This window comes from Heliangelus exortis, chromosome 8 (genome assembly GCF_036169615.1).
Source record: "Heliangelus exortis chromosome 8, bHelExo1.hap1, whole genome shotgun sequence".
Taxonomy (NCBI): Eukaryota; Metazoa; Chordata; class Aves; order Apodiformes; family Trochilidae; genus Heliangelus; species Heliangelus exortis.
Genome location: NC_092429.1, coordinates 711,742 through 738,245, shown reverse-complemented (window position 1 = coordinate 738,245; position 26,504 = coordinate 711,742). Strand labels below are relative to the sequence as shown.

At 48.7% G+C, this 26,504-nt stretch overlaps 1 protein-coding gene and 1 long non-coding RNA gene across 6 annotated transcripts in view; both read right to left on the bottom strand.

The window, feature by feature from the left end:
* Window positions 1-26,504, bottom strand: part of LOC139798795 (uncharacterized) — a 211,944-nt gene that overhangs the window by 7,184 nt on the left and 178,256 nt on the right. Inside the window, exon 2 of one of the 2 annotated variants that reach the window (XR_011726978.1) lies at window positions 19-1,756. This is a non-coding gene — a long non-coding RNA (uncharacterized lncRNA). Of the gene's footprint in view, window positions 1-18; window positions 9,569-26,504 lie in introns of those variants that run through there. The other variant, XR_011726977.1, reaches the window with a different exon arrangement.
* NEGR1 (neuronal growth regulator 1) overlaps window positions 11,062-26,504 on the bottom strand; it is a 172,694-nt gene continuing 157,251 nt past the window's right edge. For all 4 annotated transcript variants that reach the window (XM_071749834.1, XM_071749835.1, XM_071749836.1 and 1 more), the window contains one exon: window positions 11,062-14,374. In XM_071749834.1, the coding sequence (XP_071605935.1) occupies window positions 14,250-14,374 (125 nt within the window). In that variant the 3' untranslated portion in view covers window positions 11,062-14,249. The remainder of the gene's footprint in view (window positions 14,375-26,504) is intronic.

The following is a 26,504-nucleotide window of genomic DNA, read 5'->3' as shown; positions in this document are numbered from 1 at the left end:
GTCCTGTCCTGTCCTGACTCAGGCTTGTCCTTCCAGAGCAGTTGGCCAGGGTGTAAGAGGTGTGGAGACCCCCGAGCTGGGGCAGGGGCTGGGACAGGCAGGAGGGGCTGCAGGCTGCAAGGAGAGGCCCTGCCTGTCCCCTGCCTGCCTGTCCCCTCCATGTCCCCTGTCCCCTGCCTGCCTGCTGACACCCCAGGCTGCTGAGCCCAATGGGAGGCTCCAGCCCAAGGCCCTGCAGCAGCTGTGGGGTTTGGCAGTCAGAGGAGCCACGTTCTGGCTGTCACTGTTTTGTTCCCATGCTCTGACACCGAGCACCAGCGTAGCAGCCCCCCCAGTGCAGGGGGGCTGGCAGGGATGGTCAGGTCAGTTCTGAGGCAGAAGTGCTGTGGAACTGAACTCTGAGCTGATTGAAGTGCTAGGGGTTGGTTTAACTCCAGGCTGTTCTGTACTTCACCTAACTTTTCATCCCAGCCCAGGGGTGATGTCCCAGGGCAGCCAGCTGGGACAGCACCTCCCAGGCAGACAGACAGACTGACTGACTGCTCCCATCCTGCCACCACCCTGCCACGTGTACCATGGTTAGGGGGCACTGGTACCTGAGTATTTTTTTCCATGCTGCCATCACACAAGATGCTGCAGAACAACAGCCCTGGCTCTTCAGCTTGCACCTCCTGGATTATTTCAATATTCACATCACCTCTATCCTACTACATTTTAAGACTCTGTTTATGGAGAAGTGCTCACAGGATGTATTAGCATTTGACCAGAATAGGGTATTTAATTCAGCATGCAAGCCTTGACAATGAAGCATATATTATGCCTCCTACACAGCAGTTACTGTCATTATAGTCGCCTACAATATATTAAGTTATTTTGTTGATGATTATGGATGAATATTAGTGAAAGAACTTTGTGCAAAATAAAACCAGAGGTGCCCACCACCCAGGAGCCAAGGAGAAGGGGGCATAAACAAATGGCTCAGCTCACAAATGATAAACTCTTTGTTTTGAAGCCAGTTTTAGGAAAATGAGGGATCAGATCAAGTCATCTGTTACTTGTTGCAGCATGGCATAATCCTGATGCCTTCGAGGTTTTCTTCTGCTCTGATTTCTGCCTCTGCCCCTTTTTAAAGGCAGCACCAGAGGAGGGACTCAGACCAATGCCTTTTCCAGCCTGGTCATTCTCTTGACTGAGTCAAAGATCATGTCATTTTTTAGGGCTGCTGCCTTTGTCAGACAACTGTTTTCTCACTCCCATGGCTCACGAGGGATGAATTAATTCCCCACAGTGTGCAAATGGCACCTTGGGGTGCAGTGGCTGCTGTCCCTGTGCAGTGCTGTGGTTGTCATGGTGCTGCCCGGGCTGTTTGGCAGCACTCCTGGCATGGTGACAGAGCCCTGGTCTGTGGGGAGGGTACTGGGACAAACTGGGGAGGCTCTGGAAGGTTCACCACCAGCCTGCTGGGTCCTTGGTTGACTTGATCTTCTGTGGTCCTCATCAGTGAGTCCTGAGGTTCCTGCCAGGGTGACAGCAGTCCATGGTATTACAGTCCCAGCCTGGTGTCTCTCTGCTCTAGCTGGCTGGTTCTTGTGGCCTGACATAAAACTGAGCAGAAATTAATGCAGGGAGCCGGGAGCCAGGTGCTCCTTCCCTGCAAACCAGGAGTCTCCTTGTGCTTTCTGACTCTATTGTCAGCCCCACTTGCACACCTGCCACGCAGGATGATTTTTCTTCTGTTCCTTACCCCATCTGGTTTCTCTCTGGAGCCCCTTCTCTTCCTCTCCAGCCCTAAGCTGACATTTTGCTGAGGTGAACCTTGCAGTGCCTGAGCAAACCCCAAAAAACCAGTCCTGTAAAGCAGCAGAAATCACCAAAACTCCTGTCCTGGGCCAGGGGGTGCTCCCAGGTACCCCCCAAGCTGCAGCACAGGAACTGGAGCCCTGGTGATTTGCAGCACAATACGGGTGAAGTTTGGAGGGCAGGTAATTATTTAGTGTCACCCATGACAAGGCTGGTGACTTTCCCTACTGTTATTAATTCAGTGATTTTTCTGCGGGCATTTGCTGCCACCAGAAAACTCTGAGCCTTAACTTAGAGTCTGTGCCACTGCCCCTGCTGCCTCTCACTGGGGATCAATACTCCACTTTGGGAAGGCATTTAAAACCTTCACAGTGGTTGAAGGCAACAACCAACTTTTTCTATTCTGTTTCCTCTGATCTTTGATTTTTACAGACACAAGAGGCTTCAGCTCAGGATCCCCCTTCTCTGTATGTGGGCTGGGCAGCAGCATGTGTGCAGCACATCACTGGCCTTATTTTCTGTGCTCAGATTCTCTAAAAGTTCAGGATACCACTGACTTAAAGCAACTTTCCATTTATACAAACGTGTACCATGAGAAGAATAAATTCTATTGCCTATACACTGCTTTAAATCTCCCCCAAGCACGTGGTAGCTGGATCTGTTCCAGCCCTGGGAACTCAGGTGGAGGGAGAGGAAAGTGCCCTAAGGCTCTGTCCCTGGGCACTGTGCTCAGCCCTCACCTGGCTCAGCTTAATTCAGGAGCTCTGCTGAAATCCATCCCTGGGACAGAGCTGCCCAGGGAAAGGTCAGCAGAGGAGGCTGAGCCCTTCCCCATCCCCCTGGCTGTGTCCCCACCATCCCATCCCCTGGCTGTAGAGGTTGTCTTGGAGGAGGTGGAGGGGGACAGGGTCTGGCTGGAGGAGAAGGGATGCTCGGGGAGGAGGGGCATCTGCTGCTGCACTGAGCCTACAGCTAAGCCAGGAACACCTCTTCACCATCTGAAGTGCTGGTTTTTCACAGAATGATCAGCGTTGGAAGGGACCTCTAGAGATGATCAGCTCAGCTCTCCCCCCAAAGCAGGATCACCCAGAGCACATCCCACAGGAGTGCAGCCAGGCAGGGTTTGAGTATCTCCAGAGAAGGAGACTTTGAGATCTCAGACCAGTTTAGCACAGAATGGTTTCCCAAGCTCAGAAATCCTCCTTTGAATTGTTCTGTTACCTGCTTTACAAATTTCCCCCATCCCCTGGGCTGCTGGGCCAGTTCCTGTGCTGGTACAGAGCTCTGTCCCCATGCACACAGGGTCAGGTGTGAAGTTTCAGTGGGTGTGCAGGTTGCAAACAAAGGCCACTCTGTGGGTCACAGGTTTTTCCAGGTAGCTCCTCATATTCTTAATGTGTGAGATTTCTGAAGTTAATTACTAAATCTTCCACATTAAATATTCAGGGACACTTATTTTCGAATACCTCAGGTTTAATTTAGGTTCTTTGAAATTTTAATGTCTGGCTTTAATATTTAATGCTGCCCTGACACAAGTACAGAAATTTGAAGTCTGCTCTTTGAATGAAACAAGTCCTGAACTTCTTTATGGGAAAAGCTGAGACGGAGAGGTGGGGAATGGCTCTGTCTTAAAAGGATGGAGCTCTCTCCCTGTTTTCCTCTCTGTGTCTGGCATTGCAGTGTTCCCAAACAATTGTGTTCTTTGGGCAGTAGGCAGAGGTATGCAAAGCATTTTTTCTGTCTTCCCTGCTAATTATCCAAAAGCTCAGATCAGTCTGGGCCCTCTGCATCCCCCTCAGGCACTGCTGTGGGCCCCGTGCTGTTGTGCAGGGGGCTGTGATGCTGGGGACAGGAACCACACCCAGAGGTGGGGGCAGCAACAGGACAGCAGCCTCTGGTTCCTGCTCAGTGCACATACCAGCTCTCATTAAAGCCTCTTCATTATTAAAAGATCTTTAACATGTATTACAGTGTAATACCTTCAAATGAGAAGCATTAGAATTTTTATTTTTTTACTTTTTTTTTTTTTTTTTTTTTTTTTTTTTTTTTTTTTTTTCTTTTGGTGGGGATTTAACTGCCTAATCACCAGGCACCATTAATTTGTGAGCTGCATTTGAAGTGAAATGAGCAATACAGGCATTGGGAATATTCTAAGGATCTTCATTAGAGTCAAGATGCATAAAACCACTTGGAAAAAAAAAGAAGCTGCTGGAGTTTAGTGTTTAAAAGATACAAGAAAGGCTGTAGCTGGGTGAAAACTGCATTTGTCTTTGGGTTCATTTTAAGGACAGAGTCTGAGACTTGCATGGAGGATTTTGCTGCTGTCTTATTTACAATTCATGGGGAAAAATATCAGCTGAAGGTGATGGAGCCAAGTTGCTGGGTGCTGAGTGTCAAAGAGAAAGGAGAGAGGTGTGACCATGCAAAATGATTCCCACAAAGGCTCTCTGGGAAAAAGGGGGGGGATATAGTGTGGCTGACTGGGAAAAGCAGTTTTGTCCAGCTCTGTGCCTGCAGTTTGACCCCAGCTCCCCGTGCATCCCCTGCCCCTCTCCTGCTGTGCTCTGACACCACCAAACAGGGGGCACAAAGGTTAAAGCAGGTACAAGGAGTCTCCTGGGCCTGGTGGTACCACCTGGAGTGGACCAGGACATCACCCCTGGTCCCCAAGCCTCCCTCTGTGCTGCCCCATCCCAGTGACACCAGGGTATTAGTTATGGGTAGGAGGACACAGGGTCACTGGAGGCACTGGAAATGCTGAGTGTCTGCACACACCTCCCAGCATGGGGGGGGGGGTTTGTAACCACTCCTTGGCAGTGCCAGCAGATTTTAGGGGTTCTTTGTGGCCTGCATCTTTAGTGCTGGACTGGATGATGGTTGCAGGTCCACTTCAACTGAAACAGAAGATTCCTGTCTTTATTAATTGAGAGGACATGCATCCTGTGGGACCGATCTGGTGTTTTCCTGGAGCTGTGGTGGGAGAGGAGAGTCCTGAAGACTCAGGTGCCCAGGCTAGGTGCCTGCAGCAGGCTCTGCAGCCAGGCTTGAGGTGGGGTAAAGCTCAACTTGGCTTTTAGAGCATGAAAAAACTTGAGCTGAACTCTGCTCCTGTGTCAGTTGTGTTAAAGGCCCCTTGGCTGGGGATTTGTCCCTGTGAGAGGAGATGGAGTTTGGAAAGTGAAGGCAGGTGGGTAAGAGAGATCAAGGCCTGAGGAGGTTCCAGAGTGGGGGCTGCTGCTGGGAATTCATTACCTCCAGGCTGAATAAGTGACTGTGATTCCCTTTGAATGCAAGAGCTCTGCCAGCTTGCAAAGGAGCAGATGTGCACACAAGATGGATGGTTTCAAATAGTCAAAATACTGTTTTTTGGGGGCTTATTTTACTTCAGTGATTATGTTTTTTCATCTAAAATAAATCCAGATTGTGCATAGTCTGGAAAACAAAATAACAATATTTGGAGAGTGGGAGTGTTTATTTAACAGGTGGCTTATTTAGCAAATGGTTCCCTCTTATAAAAATAATATTCCTGTAGTATTCTGCAGCAGTGACTCAGAACATATGAGAGCAGGCAGGCAGTTCTGGGGGTTATTACTGGGTGTGGGTTTGGGTTAGGTTGGTTTAATGCACAACATCTGCAGGAGGGGCTTGGCTCTGGGCATTTGCAGACATTACTGAGTCAGAGCTGGGTGCTGCTCCTTGGGGAGCTGTTGCCCTTCCTCCTCTTGCAGAACTGGTGATGAGTTTGCAGGGACATGGAGCTGCCTGAGGAAGGGGTGTTGGTCCTGGATCAGAGGATGCTGAGGGGAGAGCTTCTGGCTCTCTGCAACCCCCTGAGAGGAGGTTGGAGCCAGGGGGGGTCGGGCTCTGCTCCCAAGGAACAAGGGATGGGACAAGAGGAACTTTTGGCACAACTCAAGTGGTGCCAGGGGAGGTTTAGGTTGGAGCTGGGGAAGAATCTCTCCCTGGAAAGGGTTGTCAGGGCCTGGCCCAGGCTGCCCAGGGCAGGGCTGGAGTCCCCATCATCCCTGGAGGGGTTTCAGAGCCCTGGAGATGTGGGGATGAGGGACATGGGGCAGGGGTGGCCTTGGCACTGCTGGGGGAAGGCTTGGACTCAGTGATCCCAAAGCTCTTTCCCAACCCAAATGATTCCATGGTTCTGCAACAGGATGTTGTTCCTGCTATTCCCAGGATGTCTCCCGGGGAGCAGGGGCTGAGCATGCCCCCTCCCAGCCCTTCCCTTGGCTCATTTTGTCAGCTCCCTTTGCCTCTGCTCCTTGGTCACCAGCCCTCAAACCTCAGCTCTGCCAGGGCCCGTGGGTTTGCAGCCAAAGCCCTGTGCCTGGTGCCAGAGGAGCTGTCATCCTCACCCCCAGGAGCACAAACACCTTCTGCTCCAGAGTCAATTAATATTCCCTCCAGATCCCCCAGGCTGGTGCCCCAGCTGCACTGAACGGAGCTGGGAGTTACTTTAATAGCAATATTTTGAATAGCAGAGGGAGAATCACCCACAGATTTGTCTCACTACCTCCAGCAGGTGTGGGTTTTGTTTTCAGGTGGCTTCTCCCTGTTTCTGACAAATACAAACTGCTCTGTGAGGCTTTTTTCCTACACTTGTTTCATTCTTATTAACCCTTCCAAGGGCTCTGATGCTGTGCAGTGCAGCTGGCCTGGTTCTGAACAATACCAGCACTATAAGTGGGGGTGGTGGGGGTTGGATTTTGGGCTTTTCTGCCTAAAGGAAGGTGGGAAGGGGTTTATTTCCAAAATATTTTTAATTTGCTGGAATACTAATGAACTTTTCCCAACCCTCAGGTGTTGCTAATAGTGTGAGCTTTAAGTTCAGGTAAAATGCCTTTAATGAGGAAAGTCTTGAACACAATCATTTAAATGGATGAAGCACACAATTATTAATTGATTATTAAACTGTAACAGCCCTGATTCTTGGGATTGATTTTAAGACCCCATCCCAGTATTTACTGTTGTTCTTTGCCATGTGCAAAGGGGGGAGAGGAATTACAAATTATTGATAAAGTCTTGGGCAGGGGAGTTGCTGGTTTGTTTTGTGTCTGAATTGGCCAGATCCCTGGTTATCAGTGCTCATGAGAGAGACTTGTGCTCAAGGGGACAGTGTTGGGATGCAGAGCCTAACAGTGATCACTGCACATTGCACCAGATGGGAAAATAATTACTGTCAGCAAGCAGCAACTTGATGAGGAAGCAAAGAAAAAAAAAAAAGAAAAAAATTATATTTCAAGATCAGAGTTTGTCAGAAAAATGAAGAGCCTGAAGCCCTGAGAGGAAGGTGCTGTGCTGTGCTGGGGCTGCCAGGGGCCCTGGCACAAGGGGACAGTTCCAGCTCCTCACCTGGCACCTGCCTGGCCTGCCCAGACACCTCCACGTTTCAAAGTGCAGAAGGATTTCAGTCAAAAATTCTCTGTTCTTCTCTTCATTAACCTTTACCAGAGTGCTAATTCTGCATTCAAATATAAGGTCAAAGCCCCTTAGCTGAATCTTTTTCAGGAGACCCAAGTGCCTGATCTGGAGCCTGCTGGGGAGCAGTGCCAGCCCAGGAGCACTCCCTGGTGCCTCCCTGCTGCACCTGCTGCTGAGGGACTCAGGGTCATTAACTGGGGAAATTAATTTTTAAAATGTACTCTCTTACGCCGTGGCCTTTTGCAAGAAGGGTGCTTAAGGCACTGAAACAAAGACCAAGGCACTCAGCAGAGCTCCCATGAGACAGATGAATGTACAGTGAAGTCTCGGGTGTCTTTTCCACTCCATCTCTCATGGTGCAGGGAGGGGAACCAGGGCTGGGGCACTTCTGCTCTGCTGTGTCTGGAGACAAAAACTCCAGCACCACCTGCCAGGCTCAGGGATGGTGCCATGGATGTGTCCAGCTTGGGGAGGAGAGGTTTGCTGGGTCAAAAAAACCCTCCCAGAACTTTCAGGTTGTGGCCCTGTTTGAGAAGAAGGTGGGAGCTCGGGGCAGAAGGTGTAACTCACTCCCCATCTGTGTCCCCTCAGCTGGGTGCTGTTTCTTTTAAGGTTCTGTGGGTTAGGGGCTCAGTCTGAGGGCTGCACCCTCCTCCTCTTCCCACCCCTGGCCTCTCCCTTCCCCATGGCTGGGGAGAGAAGGAGATAAAGAGATGGGGACCAAGAGATGGGGCCAGCACTGTGCTACCCCCAGGGAGGGCAGGAGGTGCCAAGTGTGTGCTGATGCCTTGATGGGGATGATGATGATGATGGGGCAGAAACCAACCCTCTGCCAAGGATGGAGCCTGACTCTGAGTACTGAGCATCAGCTCCCCTGTGACAGCACAGCTGGTTTGGCAGCCTTGGAATTAAATTAATGTGAGGAAAAAAAGCCCTGACAAAACTAGAAAAAGGCACAAATAGCAGAGGAGGATGCTACTTGTTCACTTTTCCAGGGAGGAGGGAGGAGGGAATTGCCACCTTCCTGCATGGGGTTGATGCTCACCAGCAGCCAAAGCACGAGGCTGCATCTGCAGAGATTTCAAAAGATTGATGCAAATCACCCAGCAGCAAACTTCCAAAGCCTGTGACAAGCACGTTGTTTAATTTAGCTCAGAATTGCCTCAAACTCCACATGGATGCCTCAGCAGTTTGTGTTCTGCTCACTGGGAGCAGGATGGGAACCAGAGCCTGGCTCCAGGGAGCAGCCCATGGGAAGATGTCCCAGCCCAGTTTTCTGCTCCTAATACCCAGGTAGGAAGGAAGGAAGGGAGGACACGTGCACCCAGCTTGCTGCATGCAGTTTAGAAATGATTCACAGGGGCCTATGATCCTTAATTTTGGGCAAATAAATGTTAAATCCTCTTTATAGAGAAAACAGCAGCAAATGAGATGCACTGCTCCCCTGGCCCAAACTCCCAGGCTCCCTAATTCTAAAAGCTCAGAAGGAGTGAATTTGCAGCAGGTTACTCCAAAGTACCTAGTTTTCTTTTTTTTTAATTTGCCTTAATGTAATAAATGCCAAAAGGTCAAAGCTAATGAAGAAAAGAGTGAGTCCAGAGTTCCATGGAAGAACAACCCATTGCTTTCAGCAATCTGCTTAAATGAGAGAAGAAACCCAGTTCCTGAGCACTTTAAAGCTTTCATAGCCTAATGAACCGTGCAGCCTCCCGTGGCTTCTCCAGAGCCCAGATCCCTGCTGGCTGCTGGCCCTGGGAGCAGGGCCTCAGCTCAAGTGACATCTCGGAGATGTTAAGCACCTCTTAAATGGCTGCTCCTCCCCAGCCACCCTGCAGAAGTGGCAGTCGTTTTTTTTTTTTCATATGAGAAACCACAACAGAAATGAGGCAGGGAAGAAGTGTCCCTGGCAGCTCCCCGTGAGGTGCTGCAGGGCTCAGGGGATGCTCACTTGGTGGGGTTAGTGGCAGCTATGGGCTCATGGCCAGACCGGGTTTGCTAAGAGGCAAAGCTGAGGGGATTGCACATAAACAGCTGTGTGGAACGTGGGTTTGGGCTGCAAAAATACCGTGGGGACGGGTGGATGTGTGTTACAGAGACCAGATTTCACCCTCTGGATACCAAGTACAATGTATATCATCATTTTAGGCTTTTAAACATTTTTTTTGTTTGTTTTAATCTGGCAGCACGGAATAAAAGCAGAAAGGGATAGTGGTGGAATAACAAGAACTTTCATTCTCAGCAGTAAGAGGGGAAACCCGTGTGGCTGGAGCCCATCTCCTCCTGCCCTGTCCCTGCACTGCTGGCTGCAGAAATCACATTTCTTCTCCTTACGGGGCTGAGGGGATGAAAAGGGCCGGGAGGAAAATGACTCCCAGCCGTGCTGGTTTTCATCCCTGTTTGCGGGTGGGTTCCAGGTTCCCCGCGGGGGAGAAGCGAGGCTGGAGCCCGAGCAAAGGAGGGGTGGGACCCTCCTGCACCGCTCCCATCCCCGGGTGCCGTCGACTCAAGGCATCATTACAGCAAATTCCGGGGTCCTGGGGGTGATGAGCTGGCTCCAGCTCTGCAGCCCCCCAACAGCTCAGATGGAGCCCAGGGGGGGTCAGGCAGGGCAGGGAGGGGGTTTGCTCATCCCGGGGATGGGGTTTACATCCCCCGAGAGCCTTCAGATGGGAATGGCTGAAAGCAAATTCCCGGGAAGGGGGAGATCTGCTCAGCTCTGGGGTTTTTAAGAGGGGATTTCCTAATACAAAGGGACCTTGGAGCTCTTCCTGAATGAGGGGTAAAGCAGGCAGGGAGTGATAGGAACAAATAGGGATGGGCTCAGTGCTGCCCTGATAAACCCTCCCCACCCTTGCTGCTGCTGCTGGAGATTTTTGGTGCAGAAAATCCCTTCCTAACGACCCTGAGCGCCTCGTGCTGCCCCTGGATTTGGCTCCTTGCAGCTGAGGAGGTTTCTGGCCACAGCATCACTCCCTCCCTCCCTCCCTCTCTGCTCCCAGAGACACAGAACAGGAGTGAGAAGCCCTGCCCCGACTCCCAGGCAGCTCCTCCCTTCCCTGGCAACCCTGATTCCTCTACTCTCAATATTAAGGCTGAATGGAGACATTTTAATTCCTGGCTTTTAAGATTATTAATTCTCTATTTAACTATTTTCTTGTTTTAAAGAGTTTAATGTTGCAAGCCGTAGCCTGGCCAGAGAGGTGGGAAAACCCCCTTTCTTTTCTCCAAAGAAACAAACCCTCCATGGCAGGCTATGAAATATGGATTATTTACCTCCAGACTGGGCACGGGCTTGGCCCAGTCTTAGAAGTAAATGCATATTTAGTCTTTAAGGCATATTGTTTTATCCATGGAAATAGTTATTTTGGTATATGCATCCTTTGTAACACAGTTACTAGGGACTAAGGGAAGATTTTGGTAGGCATCTTGCTTGTCACTGTTGGTCTGGAACGTTAGCTCTGAAAATGTGCAAATCAACAGCTTTCACTGGTGATGGTCTTTAACACTCCCGTGTCTTACAAACAGTATGGTTTCTAAAAAAAATACGTAATTAAATAAATACATATATTGAAAAAATTAAAAAAAGCTGTCTGGCTATGAAGGATACATTTCCTGCCAGGTTATAAACCCTTGAGGAGCTGCATTTGCTGAAGAAGCTGTGAGGCATCCTTTAGTTCTGTACCAGGATAAGATCAGGACCAGCAGCTGTGTCCCCAGCTGCCCCCGTGCCATGGCCACTGCAGACCTCAGTCACTGCACCAGCTCAGGGGGTGACAGGCTCTGGGGGCTCCCCACGGGGACAACAACCTCAATATAAATATTCAGGTGTACTGCTTGGAGCTCAGCCATTTATTTGTCACGTTTGAAAGGTGGGAATAAATATAATAATATTTGCCCGACAGAGATGAACGGTATGGGTTAAATCCTTTGAAGAAGCATAGGACATACCTCAAACAGTTGCCTAAAGCAAAGACACCCACAAATTAAAGGGCAGATAGGGTTTGTAAGATGCTGTGTTCAGTTTGCAGCAGTCTGCACCGTCCACTTTGGTCCCAGCAAGGCCCAATCTGCACAATTCCCAGTTCCCCGCATGGAACAGATTCACCAAGAACCAAGTTTCTTTATTTGACCAACACCACCTACAGCTCCAAACCTGCCAAAATTCAGGCTGTTCAGCTCTCTGTCCTATGCCTGTTGGGTTAATGGGTGCCTGAGGCTTTGCACTGCTCTGTCCCTGGGGGCAGAGGGCTGAGCCCCCGGGGCAGCTGAACACCCTCCCATCCCACCACCCTGAGCCCTGCACACACACACACACCCCCCACACCCAGGCCTGACCCAGGGCAAACACTGACTTCAGCTAAGGAAACACCATTGGCACCTAGAGGTGTTTGTGGGCTTTGTGGGCTCGAAAATAAGGCTGAAAGGTTGGACCGGGGGTCCTTGAGGGCCCTTCCAACCTGGTGTCCTAGGGTTCTATCAGTAGTAACGTCCCCCCAAATTGGAGTCAGAATTCAGAGATGGGACTGAACGTCTCATCTGTGTTATCCGCTGTCTCTACCTGGTACAAATGTAAACAGTCAGTTATATTCTTTTCCCCCCTGTATTTAATCAATGTTCATTCTATTCTGTTGCTGGCCACACCAGGTTCCAGCTGTCAGGAACCCCTGCCCTGAAATATGGCATCAAAATCCAGAGTCAGATCCAGCCACAGCATAGAAAGAGCTCTTGGTTTGAGATGAGGCATCTGAGTTGGGCTTTGTGTATCCTCTTTCCTTTTCTTCATAAAACTGCACTGCCACGATGCTTCCTGCAGCACCACTGTTTCTAGCCAATGGATTCTAAAACAGAGCACTTTAAAGCTGCAATACAAGAGAGATCAGAGTAAGCAGGGCTGGGAGCAGTGTGATTTGGGTGGGGTTTATTCTGTCTCCTCAAGGAACGGATCTTCTCATGCTATTCCAGGTTTTAAAAAATGCCACAGTTCTGAAGAGAGTGACTGCTTAGCACAGGGCAGTAAAGAACAGGGTAGGAACAGGGCAGTCTGTCACCAACCACACCCCGGGGGTGTGACTGCTCTGGTCTGCAGACAACAGGTTTTGGTTCACACCCTTGCCCTGTAGCTACACCAGACTGACTGCACCTCAGCTTGGGAAGGGAAGGGAAGGGTGTGTGGGGAGCTCAGCCCCTGCCTTGCCAAAAAACTGGGGGGTCCCTGAACTGAACTGGAAACTGTGCAGTGCCCCTGGGGTGTCCCTGGCCACAAGCACCTGGGGTGTACTCTAACTGTACTCTAACTGTACTCTAACTGTACTCATTGTGTCACCTGCTGGACTTGGATCCAAACCACGGGGCTGATAGCGTTGGTGATGGGTTTACTGGTTTTGTCACCAGTAGCTGTGCTGCAAGGAAGGTTTCCTGGGGTCCCCAGGGCAGCTGGCACCCAGAGGCTGTTGGGCACAGTGGTGCCCCAGCACTTCACACTGGTGGTGTTGGTAATTCAGGTGTAAACCCTCAGCAGCCTTTGGTGTAACCACCACCCAGGGCTCTCTCAAACCCTCAGATCTCTCAGATCAGTGGTGTTTGATCTGTGCCATCCTGATCCTCCCCTGAGGGACACGGCAGAGATCCTGATGGGATGCAGGACCAGGGGATGGAGTCTGGGGCCTGAGCTGCCCTGGAGAGAGGGTTGGGCAGGGTTAGTGCAGCAGGAGGGAAGCCCCTGCCTGGGGAGATGATTCCATCCTGGATGGCAACATGCACTTCAGTACAGTCATTGGAGCAACCTCGTTTTAATATAGATATATGTATTTTATATATATATATATGTATATATATAAAATTCTGCTCGATACTTAATGTATTTTCAGATATCTAATATTTAAAAGCATCCTTTATCATTGCTAAATTAGCCAAACCAGTACAAAATTAAGTGCAAGAAAAATACGGATTCACATAGTTTTTGCCAGTCATACAAAAGGGAGGATTGAGCTTCTCACATTTACAGCCAGTTAGGAATTTGGATTGAGGATGACTAAGGGACTCGCTCCTACATTCAGAAGATGTCTCAAAATAATTCCTGTGCTCTGCTTTGCAATGGGAAAACCAGTTGTGACAGGAGTCAGCTACTGGTTAGTGCTGGATGGAGAACAGAGGAAGGAGTTGGTGCTGTCCTTGACTGATTGATTGCCTGAAACTTAAGTCTGAAGCAGGTTGATGACCCCCTGGAGGTGTCAGAGGGGTTTTTTTTTCCTTTTAGCCAATGGCACCTTTTGTCCTCCACTAGAGATTTCTTATGCTCAAAAGGATGCGTTAGCATTTCCCAAAAACATTCCAGATTGGTTGGAGAGGAAGAGGAAAGGAGTGTTTTATGAAGGCACACCCATGCTGACTTTGCAGGAGAAAGGAAAGAAAACCAAAAGCAGTACTGCACAATGCAGTTATAATACAAGGCTCATTCTTGAAACCTGAATATCATGCTAGAAGAAAATCTAGATATGTGTAATATTTTGAAGAAATTTTTTGAAGGCAATATTATTAGATTTTTTTTTATCAAAAAAGAAAAAACGCTTCTGTGTAAATGTGGATAGAATGCTGTTTAAGAAGGGAACTGAATATTTGTATTGCAGCCTTAAAGAAGCACATTTTTACTGCAATATATTCTTTTTTTTGTAAACTACGGCCTGCCACTCGGCAGCCCATGACTGAATGCTTTTGAAAACGTGTAGATTACAAACATGAAATCACAATTAATATCCTCTAAAAGTAATTTCAGAGCTTTTCACGTCTTAAAAAAGGACAATGTGTACTGCTTCACAAGGTAATGCAGCTAATCAGAAAAAAAAAAAAAAGGAGTAGAATTAAAGTATTTACATAATGAGCAATTCTACAGAAGGCGATCATCCCCGTGTAAGCACCGCTGATTATATCCCACGCTGCTTTTAACAAACTCTACCAGATTGGATCCAGTCATCAGCACTTTCAGAGAATCCTTAAAAGCCTTTTATGGGTCTTTACACTTAGTGCAGAATGATGTTCTTCAGGTAGAATATGCTGGTGAGGGAGGACAGTGTCAACACAAGGTACCAGCAGGAGAAGAGGACTTCGGCGTCACCGGTGATCCCGTACTGGGCTGTACTGGGAGCTGCAAAGAGAGGAAAAAAAAAAGGTTAAGTGAAAATTTCCACTCCTAGACCTCCACATTCTTCATCTGCATTACTTGTTCTAAGAGGACAATTAGGGCAGCAAAATCCTCCCTCTGAAAAGCAGAGGGAAGGCTGGAAAGGCAGCCCAGCCCTCCTGCTGCCCTGCTGGGCGGCTCTTCCCTTCCCTGCCCTGCCCATTCCTTCCCTTCCCTTCTAGAGAGAAGTGGTCATTACTGCAAACATTTAAAAATGGGACTTCTTAACATCAGATGAGCACTTCACGTTTAAACAACTGAATAATTTATCTGCTTCAAAGTTACTGAGCATTAAGATCCCCCCTGAAATCAATGAGAGGTGAATATATTTAGACCTTTGAGAAAACAGCTCGGTTTCTGTCTGACTTCAGAAGCCAAAGTTTGACAATTTTGCTTAGCCAAAGAGGTTCATATTTATTTTCAGTCTCTTTGAAGAAATTGTATTTACTTGCTTTAATACAAAGCCCTTCTCAAATTCCTGAGTACATATTACAGTAAGTACATAGAAAGGAAAAAAAAAAAAAAAAAAAAGTTAAAATATAAGAAATCAATGTGGAGCAACAAGTGTGGAGACAGTCATTGGCAGCACCTGCTGGATGTCCAGGAGCTGACCCAGGGAGGAAAAGGGGATTTTGGTTTGGAAAAGCCCAGGCAGGAGAAGGTAAAGGCCAAAGAGCTGTCATGTCAGCCTGCACTGAGCTGAAGCTTTAGATGATGCTATTGGGCTGTGCAGCTGCTAAATAAACTAATAAATAAAAAAATCAACACCACAGGGCCACTTTGGCTGGCAGGTTTCTATACAGAATTTCTCTCAGATCAAATATTTTTCTTTTATCTGATTCATGAAACCCTCACCTCTCTCAGATGTGTGCAGCACCCTCTGCTCTGTGGTTGCACAGTGGCATCAGAGGTTGGACTTTGCAGACTACATGAGTTTAACAGAGATTATTCTGATCCATAATCTCTGGGCAGGTCTGGTGCCAGGTGCCCATTCTAGGAGCAGGTGTTGCTTCTGTCCTGGGCACTTTATTGAGGTACAAGTTGCAGAATTTGGATTTTCTTTTTACTAGACTGAACCAATATCAGAAACATGGTGGATGCTGAGCAAGACTGAGGCAGCTTGGTGCCTACATCCTGGTGCTCAGGGCCTTTCCCTGCAGAGAAAGAGGTGTTGGAAAGGCAGGAGAGGAACAGAAATTTCCAAGCTCATTCCCAATGACCCATCTTGGGTGAGCTGGGGGTGCTCAACCCAAAGCCTTGGCTGCAAAAGGGAGAAACCACTCAGGTGGTGACTGAAAAACAGGTGAGGAGTGTGCAGAAAGAGGAAAGGTCACCTCAGAGCTCAGGGCTGGTGAGGGGTTGGATCCTGCCTGAAAAATAAAGAACTAAAGCAGCATCCCTGAGGGCAGGCAGAGGGATGGAGGGTGTGGGTCAGGTGCCAGGGGGAGGATTGCTTTGGCAGGTTGCAAATTTCAGGTCTTGAATTACAAGCCTTGAATTTCAGGTCTTGTTCAGCTTGAACACTGAACCATAAACATCCCTTCACTTTCTCTACAGAAACCTGAGCTATGAGCTACCAGGTCCTTTCTCAGCATCTGCCATTTCATTAGGCACAGAGTGTGTGATAATATCAAAACCCATTCATTCTGCCCCTCCCTGAAAGGTTCAGGTAACAACAAAAAAAAATTAAATTGTAAGATGAAGCTTGATTTTTGAAGTTTAATTTAGTGACTTATAACCATGACTAACTGCAGGACAGGGCACTCTCTTCCCATTAAAAAGGAACTTTCTGTGATAAGTCAGTATGACAAATCAACATTTAATTTGTTACGAAAGCCTGGCCAGCAAGCTGAAGCCTGGCATAGGTGGTATTTCATTTTATCATATTAAAAGTTTCCTCAACGTAAAGATAATTCCAACTACAGTGGCTGTAAATGCGAGTGGAAAATTATGTAAATCTGATTTCCTGTGTGTGAACCAGTACTATCTTTCTAAAGCTTATTAAATCATATCAGGATTGTTCCAGCACAAAGGCACCAGGTGAATTAATGGGGGGAAAGACACAGGCTTGGGTTGATAATACAAAGAGTTACAGCTCCTGAGCTGCCTCACCAGAAGTTGTTGTGAAAGAAACCTGGAGGAGAAGCAAATCTGGACCAGTTTAAGTGACTGGACATTTCTGGGTTTGAATAAAGTGCCCTAAGGGCTGAGCTCAGGTGGCACAGAGATGCCAGTGGAGGGCAGGGGCTGGTTTTGCTCATCCATGGGCAATATATTGCCCCCCACAGAGGAGCCAGGGTGTGGGTGCTATGGCTGGGCCTGAAAAACAAGATTTCAGTACAAAACTGTAATTTAATAAGCTCTCAGAGATCCTTTAAACCTGCCTTTAAACCTGCCTTTGGCCTGGAATGAAATCCATCTGTGCTGCATGGCTGCCAGGGTCACTGAGGCTCTGAATGGGCCTGAACTGAGCTGGGGAATTATTCCCCATCCCCTCCCTGCCTGCTCAGAGAAGAAATGGTTGAAATATAAAGGAAGATGGAAATGGAGCAATGGGACAAGGGGGAATGGCCTCAGACTGCAAGAGGGGAGATGGGAGGGAGAAATTCTGTGCTGTGAGGGTGCTGAGCCCCTGGGTGCCCAGGTTGCCCCCAGAAGCTGTGGCTGCCCCATCCCTGGCAGTGCTGAAGGTTGGATGGGACTTGGAGCACCCTGGGCTGGGGGAGGGGTCCCTGACCATGGCAGGGGGGGCACTCGGGGAGCTTTAAGGTCCCTTCCAGCCCAAACCAGTCTGGGATTTTGCACCCAAACCAGTGTGGGATTTTACACCATGTTCCCATGAGCAATATCAGATCTCCCTTAATACACTGAAATTAGGGGTAGATCTGTGTGAGCAGCAGGGCCACAGACACGTGGTAAAGTTTCTGCTTTGTTTGTCCCTTTGCCTTGCAGCTCCCTGTGTCCCATCAGTTTCCCACAGAACCAGGTCCATCTCTCACCCCCCCCCCGGCACCTTTGCTGGGCTCATGCTCCCTGCTGCAGGAGGGCAGTGCTCAGCATCCCCCCCAGCTGCCAGAGCATGACCGGTGCTCCCGGTCCCGGGGTGCGAGCCTCTGGAGTCCCCAGGCTCTTATCGACCTCTCCTTTTTCCTTCTAATTTGGTGATTATGCTCCATAATCCCGATGTTTTACAAGAGGCAGCAGTTGTGAAAATACTCCGTGCGCTCTCAGCCCCGATCGGATTATGCTGAGACGCCTCTCCCGGTGGTGAATAGAAAGGAACAAAGTAATATTGTATCACTATCTCTAATTAATACAAGAGATTAGGAAGAGTACTATGCAGAAACGTGCAAAGCAACATTTCCTCACGCCGAGGACTGCATTAACCAGAAATAATTATAAGCTTTAGTGCCGATGCCGCGCAGACAAAAGCGGGGACCCCTTTAGGTTGTCTGAATAAGCAAGACTAATTCTGTTAAATGGATTATGCAGAGAGATGTTAATAAGCATTTCATTTAACTGTATTCAGGTTAATGATTTATTATAGGAAAAGACTTAATATATAGGGCTTTGTGCAACGTTTAAAATATGCAGAGCGGGAAGGAATAAACTCACTCAAGGTCAAAGCAGTAAGGAAAAAAAAGGCGAAAAAAAGCTTGGGCTGTCAAAAATTATTTTTTAAAAGGAAAGATTGTAAGATAATGGGACTCTGAAGGCTCGGTTGAGTCCTGCAGATAACATCTCTAAATATTGTTAGACTTGAAGCTCGTTGGGGATTTATAGTGCTGGAGGAATGGGCTGACAGTCCATAGCAGACTGAATTAGGGAGCAGAGGCTTGTCCTAGGGGAGGTGATCTGCCTGAGGGGCTGGGATGAGCTCAGCAGGGTGGTGACCAGAGGCAGCTTTGTCAAGAAGAGAAACCTCCCTCTGTGCCCTGCAGGCCAGGGCTGGAAGAGAGCTTGTCCTTGGGAGAACAAACCCTCCCTCTGGGGTGTCAGCAGACACCCACTGGTGTAGCCTGGTGCAAGTGCACCCATCCTGCAGGGAAAGGCACAGAGGTGGGAGATGCACTGGGGATGCCCCTTGGGCAGTGTGTGCCACATGGAGACTGTGACCATGCTAATAACACTTGGGAAGTGCTGATCATTTAGAGGCACGTTGGAATGTGTTTGGAGTGAGTCTGTGGCAGCTGGGAGATTTGCTTTTGCAGATTTTTCTAGCCTAGAGTTGAGACAAAGATAGCTGAAACCCCCTGAGGAAGGAGACAGGGATGGTGCAGAAGTTGTCCATCTCTGCTGGGATGGATTTATGCAGCTGCTTCAGCTCCTTCAAGGGGAGAGCTGCAGAGGACCCAAAGAGTGAGGTCCTTGGGTGACTCTGGTGTTCTCTGCAAGGTGAGTCTGGGCAGCAGACTGGGCAGATGAGAGCCCCTCAGCTGGGCAGGGGGTGATCCACAGGAGGCTGCAGGAGCCCTCCAGCAAATGGCTTGTGCTGATTTCTTTTTCTCATTTCTAATTGAGATGAATAATGCAGTGTTTTTTGAGTCTTAAAATAGGAATACAGAGAATAAAAGATTATTGCTTTAACTGCAGAAGCAAACCCCAGCTATTTGTTGCACTGAAATATTAAAGCTTGTATTTTAAATATTTGAGAGAGCTATTCCTCCAGCAGTGTCTTGCAGTGAAATGTTACCCCAGTCTGTTTGTATGCACAGACACTAAGTAAGAAGCAGTAACATCTCAGTCATAAAGACCTTGGCTGTGATGAGCTCAGTGTCTAACCAGAAACTGGTTCTTTCCACTGATTCTGAGTCACACTGCAAAATGTGATATGTACAGGACTGAAAAGGAAGTGAAGCAAGACTAGCCCAGCCACCCAGCATTGCCATGTCCTAATTGTGGGGATCTTTGCCTGGGAGCTGGGGTTCCCTGGCTCTGGGGACACCCATCCAAGGAGGCAGGAGAAGGGACACTCTCCCCTCCCTGCCCTTGCACAGGCAGAGTCACCCTTCCCATTCCCCCCTTGCATGCTAACAAATAACTCATGCTAACTATGGGCAACAGCCAAGCTCTAATTTAACACCAGCTAAAAATAACCCAGTAAATGTAAATATTAAGCAAGATGATTTTTTGCTTGCTTATTAACATGATGGGACATGCCAGACACATCCTGCAGTTGTTCAGAGCAGACCTGCTCAGAGAACACTTAACAGCTGCATTTCATTAAGCTTCCAGAAAGAGCCAGAGCAGAACTGATGGAAGTTGTTAACCATGTGCAAAAGGTTCTTAAGTGTCTGAATTTCTGTGTTCAAATAACTCTCTGGAACAAAGCATTTCCTAAGTCAGCAACTTCTGAGGAGTTCTTGGTGCAGGCATCTCCATGCAGATGGCAGGGGATGGAAGCACCTCCAGCCCCCTCCCCAGCAACCTGCTCTGTTGCCAGCAGAGCTGCTGGGCTCCCCAGGAGAGTGTCCCATGCTGAGATCTGACTGCAGATCTGACCATCAGTTCCCATCAGGGAACCCCAGAGTGCTTTGGGTTGGAAGGGACCTTCAGGGTCATCTCCTTCCATCCCTGTGGCCATGGGCAGGGACAACTCCCACCAGCCCAGCTTCCTCCAAGCTCCCCGTTATTTGAGATTTTACTTAAAAAAACCCAAATGAGGCAATGTTTGTGATGTAATGTGTGTAAAGGTACAGATGGACTGGCAAATCTGGGCAGCTTCACTGAGAGAGGGTAAGATAAGCTTTTAATTCTAATGAAGTGAAGGCTGTTGTCAGAGAGTACTTCAGAGGTCAGGAAAGAACCCTTCTCCAGGGAGGGAGGCACAGGGGGTAGCTCAGGCACAGCAGCCTGACAACTCTAAACCTTGAGTTTTAACTTCTCATGCCAGAGGGATGGCTCTGGTCCTCAGTGTTCTTGTGTTTTCTGAAGCAGTTCAGCATCTGGTTAGAGCCCTCCCGAGGCTGCTAACATTTTCTGTTCAGCACACACCCAGCCCCGAGGTGTGAGGAGCCAGGCTGGAACTCCCAGCACCACATTTGAATACAATTGAGTGCAAGTACTTTATACTGCTCCCGTTTCACAGCCAAGAAAAAACATTATTGTTAAAACTTTATTACCAAGGTGTGATTTGTTTCCAAACTCCCTTTTTAAAGCCTGGCACACGGCTGCCAGTGGAGAAGTCCCCATTTACAGGCAATTATCACAGAGTGGTACCTGAAGTCCCTGTAGTTACTGCTCACTGCAGTCAGGAGGAATCGCTGCTGCTGTACTCAGTGTCTGTCAGGCTTTCCCACTCCCTGTTCCTGCCATTTCCTGGATTCAGGGACCCCGTGAAAAAGTGGATGCCTCTGTCCAGATGAGAAGTGCCACCACATGGGAACAAATCCAGTGTCTTTGGGGAAGTACAGAAGGGTGGCTGGTGACCTCAGCCTTGTCCCTGACAGAGGGGACACCAGCCCTGTGGGGAGAGCCTTCTGCCTCCAGGGATCAACACCTGATCCCTGCCTTCAGCTGGGAAAGCAGACAGGAAATCAGCTGAGAGCTTTGGGCACAGAGCTGAGGGGTGGCCCAAGGGAGCTGTGGCTGCCCCATCCCTGGAGGTCAGGATGGAGCAGCCTGGGCTGGTGGGAGGTGGAACTGGATGGGCTTTAACATCCCTCCTACCCAAACCCTTCTGTGATTCCATGGTCCCATACACATAAAGTTGCCCCATGGGAACTGTTACCACCCATGGGAAGGTGGGGAAGGATCTGCTTGTGTCTGCAGAGGCAGAACAAGGTCAGCAGGACTGAGCTGCACCAGGTGGGACCCAGATTGGCCACGGGGTCAAACTTGGCCCTGGGTTTTGTGGGAAGGATGAGGATTGAAGAGCAGAGTGTATAAATATCTGTCACAAATAACACCGGACACCACTCCTTTTGCCCATGGGAGGAGGTATTTCTATATGTTCTCTGTGGGTCTTTAAAAAAACTGACTCCAGGAATGCAGCATAAATGGCAGTGATGGAAACAATTCCTTGCTGGACTCAGAGCTAGAAGGGGTCCCACGTGGGGAGCAGGAGAGGCTCCTGGAGCTCCCCAGCACTGCAGGGCTGCAGCTCACATCCAGCCCTCTCCTAGGAACTGCCTCTCAGTTCTTTCCTCTGGCTCAGGGACATGCCTGGGGTATGCAAACTGCACAGAAAACTTTAAACAGATCTTTAATTCTCAGAGAAAAGCGAGCAGAACCTATAATTAGCATTTGCCTCTTGGCTTATCAAACCCAGCTCTGCTGCACCCTGCCTTCTGAGTCCCCTCATAAATATTTTAAGCTATCTCTCAGAAGCAGTTGCTTGTCTTGCACTGGGAGCAGCCAGGGGAAGGCTTCTCTACAGTTGCACTGCTGAACGGGGAGGAATTTTCTTATTCCTCCTTGGGTGAGCTTTGTCTCCTCCTGGATCTCCCTGCCCTCTTTCCACAGGCACCCACCCCGTGGCTCTGGTTTCACCTCATTACCCCAATCACCACCACCTTCTCCTCTCCTTCCTCTTGTCTCTTTGCATCACAGGAACAACAACAGATCCAAACAGTTTGTCTAAACTTGCAGTTTTGACCCACGGAAGGGCTGTTAATAAGTTAAAGGGCACTGATATTTCTAGGGCTTGAAATAAAACCTGAGCTCCATTTTCTCTGAGTTTGCCAACTTCTTCTCCCTCCTTAGATGTGCTTAAAATAATTTACCAGAGGATTATTAAAAAAAAAAAAAAAGTAGATTTTTAAAAATATTATTTCATGTTTTATTGCAGCAGTAATCTCTTTCATATGGTTATCTTCAGCGACTCAAATAACTTTGCCTTTAAATTAAAATTCTTACTTAGCCCAAAGGCCAAGCAGAGAGTGCTTGCTGGGATCAGATCCACCCTGCCTCTTTGGAGCAGAGATAAGGGAAGCTGAATCTCTGCACACCTAACAGCACCAGGTCCCAGCAGCCACTCTGGGAATCACCCAGAGGCTCTGCCTTGGAAGCCATGAGCAGAACAGCCTGATTAAAGGACAGCACCCCATGGCACGGTGACAATTCCAGCTCAGGAACCTCCCAGCAGTCCCGGGGGAGCAGCACTGCTGTGTCCTCTGCTGCCTGGCACGGGGGTTCAGCAAAGCAGCACAAACCCAGGCTGGAGCTGTTCCCACCAGAGCTGTGCTCAGCAGGGAGGGTGGGTGGGTGGAAGGAGGGAGGGATGGAGGGATGGAGGGATGGGTGGAAGGAGGGTTGGAGGGAGGGATGGATGGATGGATGGATGGATGGATGGATGGATGGATGGATGGAGGGATGGATGGATGGAGGGATGGATGGAGGGATGGATGGATGGATGGATGGAGGGATGGATGGGTGGATGGGTGGGTGGATGGAGGGATGGATGGATGGATGGATGGATGGAGGGATGGATGGGTGGAAGGAGGGATGGAGGGATGGATGGATGGATGGAGGGATGGATGGAGGGATGGATGGGTGGAAGGAGGGATGGAGGGATGGATGGATGGATGGAGGGATGGATGGATGGATGGATGGGTGGATGGAGGGATGGATGGATGGATGGAGGGATGGATGGAGGGATGGAGGGATGGATGGAGGGATGGATGGGTGGAAGGAGGGATGGAGGGATGGATGGATGGATGGAGGGATGGATGGATGGATGGGTGGATGGAGGGATGGATGGATGGATGGAGGGATGGATGGAGGGATGGAGGGATGGATGGAGGGATGGATGGGTGGAAGGAGGGATGGAGGGATGGATGGATGGATGGATGGGTGGATGGAGGGATGGGTGGAAGGAGGGATGGAGGGATGGAGGGATGGATGGGTGGAAGGAGGGATGGAGGGATGGATGGGTGTCCCTGGGATGTCCCCAGTGCAGGGAGGGGTGACATCTCTGCACTGCCCTGCTGCTCCACACCACATCCATCCTCACCTCAGACACTGCCAGGGATGGGGCAGCCACAGCTTCTGGGGGCAACCTGGGCACCCAGGGGCTCAGCACCCTCACAGCACAGAATTTCTCCCTCCCATCTCCTCTTCATCTCCCCTCTCCCAGCTGCAAACCCTTCCCTTCTACCCCATCTCCCCAGACCCTTGTCCCAGTCCCTCCCAGCTTTCTTTCAGCCCCCCAAGCAGGTGTCTCTCCCTGGCAGGTAACCACCCTCAGGTGTAGTTTCTGAGTGTGATAAATTCTCCTGCAGCAGAGCCCTGGAGGGGGCAGGTGAGGAGCTGAGCCCCAGAGGTTGGGGGGAGAGCCCTGTGCCTGTCGGGGGCTCCTGCAGGGAATTTTGGCAGCCTCCAACAACTGCTGCTCTGACAATGTTGGCCTCATTTGTAAGTGTCACATTTGAGAAAAGGAAAAGCATTTTAATGAGACAGAAAAATTTGACTTGGGAGCTAATTACTTTAATTTGACAGAATTTTTGGCTCATCTGCATACTTGACAATTATTTACAAATTACATTGGTAATTAGAGGCTGGGTCCTGTGCTGAAAAATGGTAAATAGCTTTGAAGACACTTGCTGATCCTTCCAACTTTTAGAGGAAATGAATTTATTAGTAGTTAAAATGTAAAATATTTGTACTTCTGACCTTTGTAAAACATTCTTTCTATATTTTAAATGACTGGTTGTCAGAATCATTTTCCTGAGAATGAAGTGTGACATTGTAAATAAGCTGGTGAATTAAGCAGCATATTAAATCTATGTATTCACTGGCAACCTCTCATACTTCTCATATATCATGAAGATTTTGTTGGTTCTGCTGCACTGAGGCAATGTCATACAACATTGTGAATGTTCATTTTCTTTTTTTTTTTCACTGAACTTTACAGTTTCTGGACGGTTTCAACATCATTCTTCTGATCCTGACAAAGGATATTGAGTTAAGCAGGTTAGTACATGATTTCTTGCCTTTTTTTTTTTTTTTTTTTTGGTGACTGTCTGAAAAAGGAACTTTTTTTTTTGCTGGAGGAGCTGACAACCTTTAAGCAAATCTTTCAGTGAGGTGGCTGTCTGATGATTTCTAAAACTGCTTTTTTTTTGTTTTGTTTTGTTTTTTTATTCAGCTATTCTGCTGATTCTGTTAAGCATCTCTCTGGGGTTTCTCTTGGTCATATTTCTGCACAGTGTCTGCACTGCTCTTGTTTCACAGATAAATTAGAAAAAAGGAACCCGTGGCAGTCTAGTGCTGAACCCAGCTAAGAGCCAATCACTTAATCATCAGTAGAGATTTTATTGTAATAAGGTGACGGATGAAATAAATAACAAAGTGGAACAGTTTACTAATTCTGGCAGAGTTAAGGTATGGTGCCACCTTGAATCACAACTGCCCAGCCTGGGCTTATCTCCTGAGCCTCTCTTGTATGTCAATACTGCTTAATCTTGCTCTTTGTAATGGAGCACGTCTGGAACAGAAGGACACTGATAAGTCAGATACATAAAAGAGATCTACAGCTTGCTGGCATGTGAAATTCCCTAATATATATTTTTATGAAGCTCCCAGCACATTATGTGCTCAGCAGCATAAATAAAGGAGCGTGTTACCCCAGCAATTTTACATTTACTGCATTAGTTAGTAAGTGCAATGCCCACCCTTGCTTTCCTATAATAAAACCTGCTGAGCCCTCTCATGAAAGATGATTGCAATTTCCACTGGCCTGGGTACGCCGTGGAAAAACATCACTCATCAAAAGCTCAGCTATTTGCTCTTAAGATACATGAGTGTTTTTCTCCAACACTTGACGTGACATTAACAATTCATGAAAGCTGAGAGTGTTCAGATGCTGCCTGAGTAAAATTGTTCCCACTTTTCAAGTTGATTGAGGTCTGTTCTGAGCTGGACTCTGCAGCAGAAGGGCTCTCAGAGCCTGAGCTGAGAGCTAGGGATGTGCTGGGAAGTTGGGTTCCTCCTCCTAGACTGACTGAGAACCTCCCCCTTGGGGGGTGAGCAGTATTTAACTGCTCGTGAACTTTAATTAAATGATTTCTCACTCTCAGCACATGGTTTGCCATCTCACAGCCAAGCCCTGTGTCTTTCCCAGGGGGTGGCTCAAGGCACCCATCCCCTGTCCCCCCTGTGGAGCAGCCCCCACCAAGGCCACCAGGATCAGTGCAGTCCCTTCCTTTTGTCATCAGCATCCCCTGGCTGTAACAAATCCTTTCCCCAGCAGCTCTTAGCAAAACGGTTTTCTGTTTGGTTGGGGTTTTTTTCCCCCTTCCAACAACCTCCACGTTCCTTTTCCATGCACAAATGCCACCTGTAGCTACTCCTACTCTGCCACCCCAACACCTCCTCTGTGCCCACAGTCATCCCAGGTGCCAGCTCTAGGAGAAAGCAAGGACAAGCTCCCCAGCCACCCACACCTCCCAAGTGGCTCTAGAAACGAGGCTTTATTTGACTTTGTGTGTGGCTGCACAGCTCTTCCCCTCCTTTCTGTGAGCCTCAGCACAGCCTGCTCAGCTCAGGAACTGCTCTGCAGGTTCCACAAGGCCCATGTCAGGGTAGGAATTTACACCCATCCTCTGCTGCCCTGAGAAGGATTAATCCTGAGGCAGGGAGCCTCCTGCCTGGGCAGGGCCACGAGCTGCAGCTCTAAAGCTGCTGCTTCCATCCTGGGGCCACCATTTGGGAGCTCAGAGACCTCAGTGAGCACCAGGTGAACTCCAGCCCCAAAACACACCCAGCACCCAGACAGCATCTTTGGGGCTTTGTTCCTTTTCATTAATGTGCAGATTTTTTTTCCCAAAGTGCTATCAGATTCCCAGCCTGAAGCAAGGGTATGGGTTTAAAATGCACAGTTCCATTTCTCTTTATCTGCAGCTCCCTACAGTGATGTTTTTGGAGGGGCTTTTCTGCAGAGCCCAAAGCTCTGCCTGCCCCATGCTGCTGCTGCCAGAGGAGGATTGGTGCTCAGGAAGCTTTGCACACACCAACCTTCCCCACCCGCTTTTCAGCTTAAGCCAGAGGATTTGGGAAACATTATGGCTCAGCTTTGCATATATTATTAAGCAGAAGAGAGGGGAAAAAAAAAAACCCAAACCAACACATCAGCTGAGCTTTGAAAAAAGCTGCC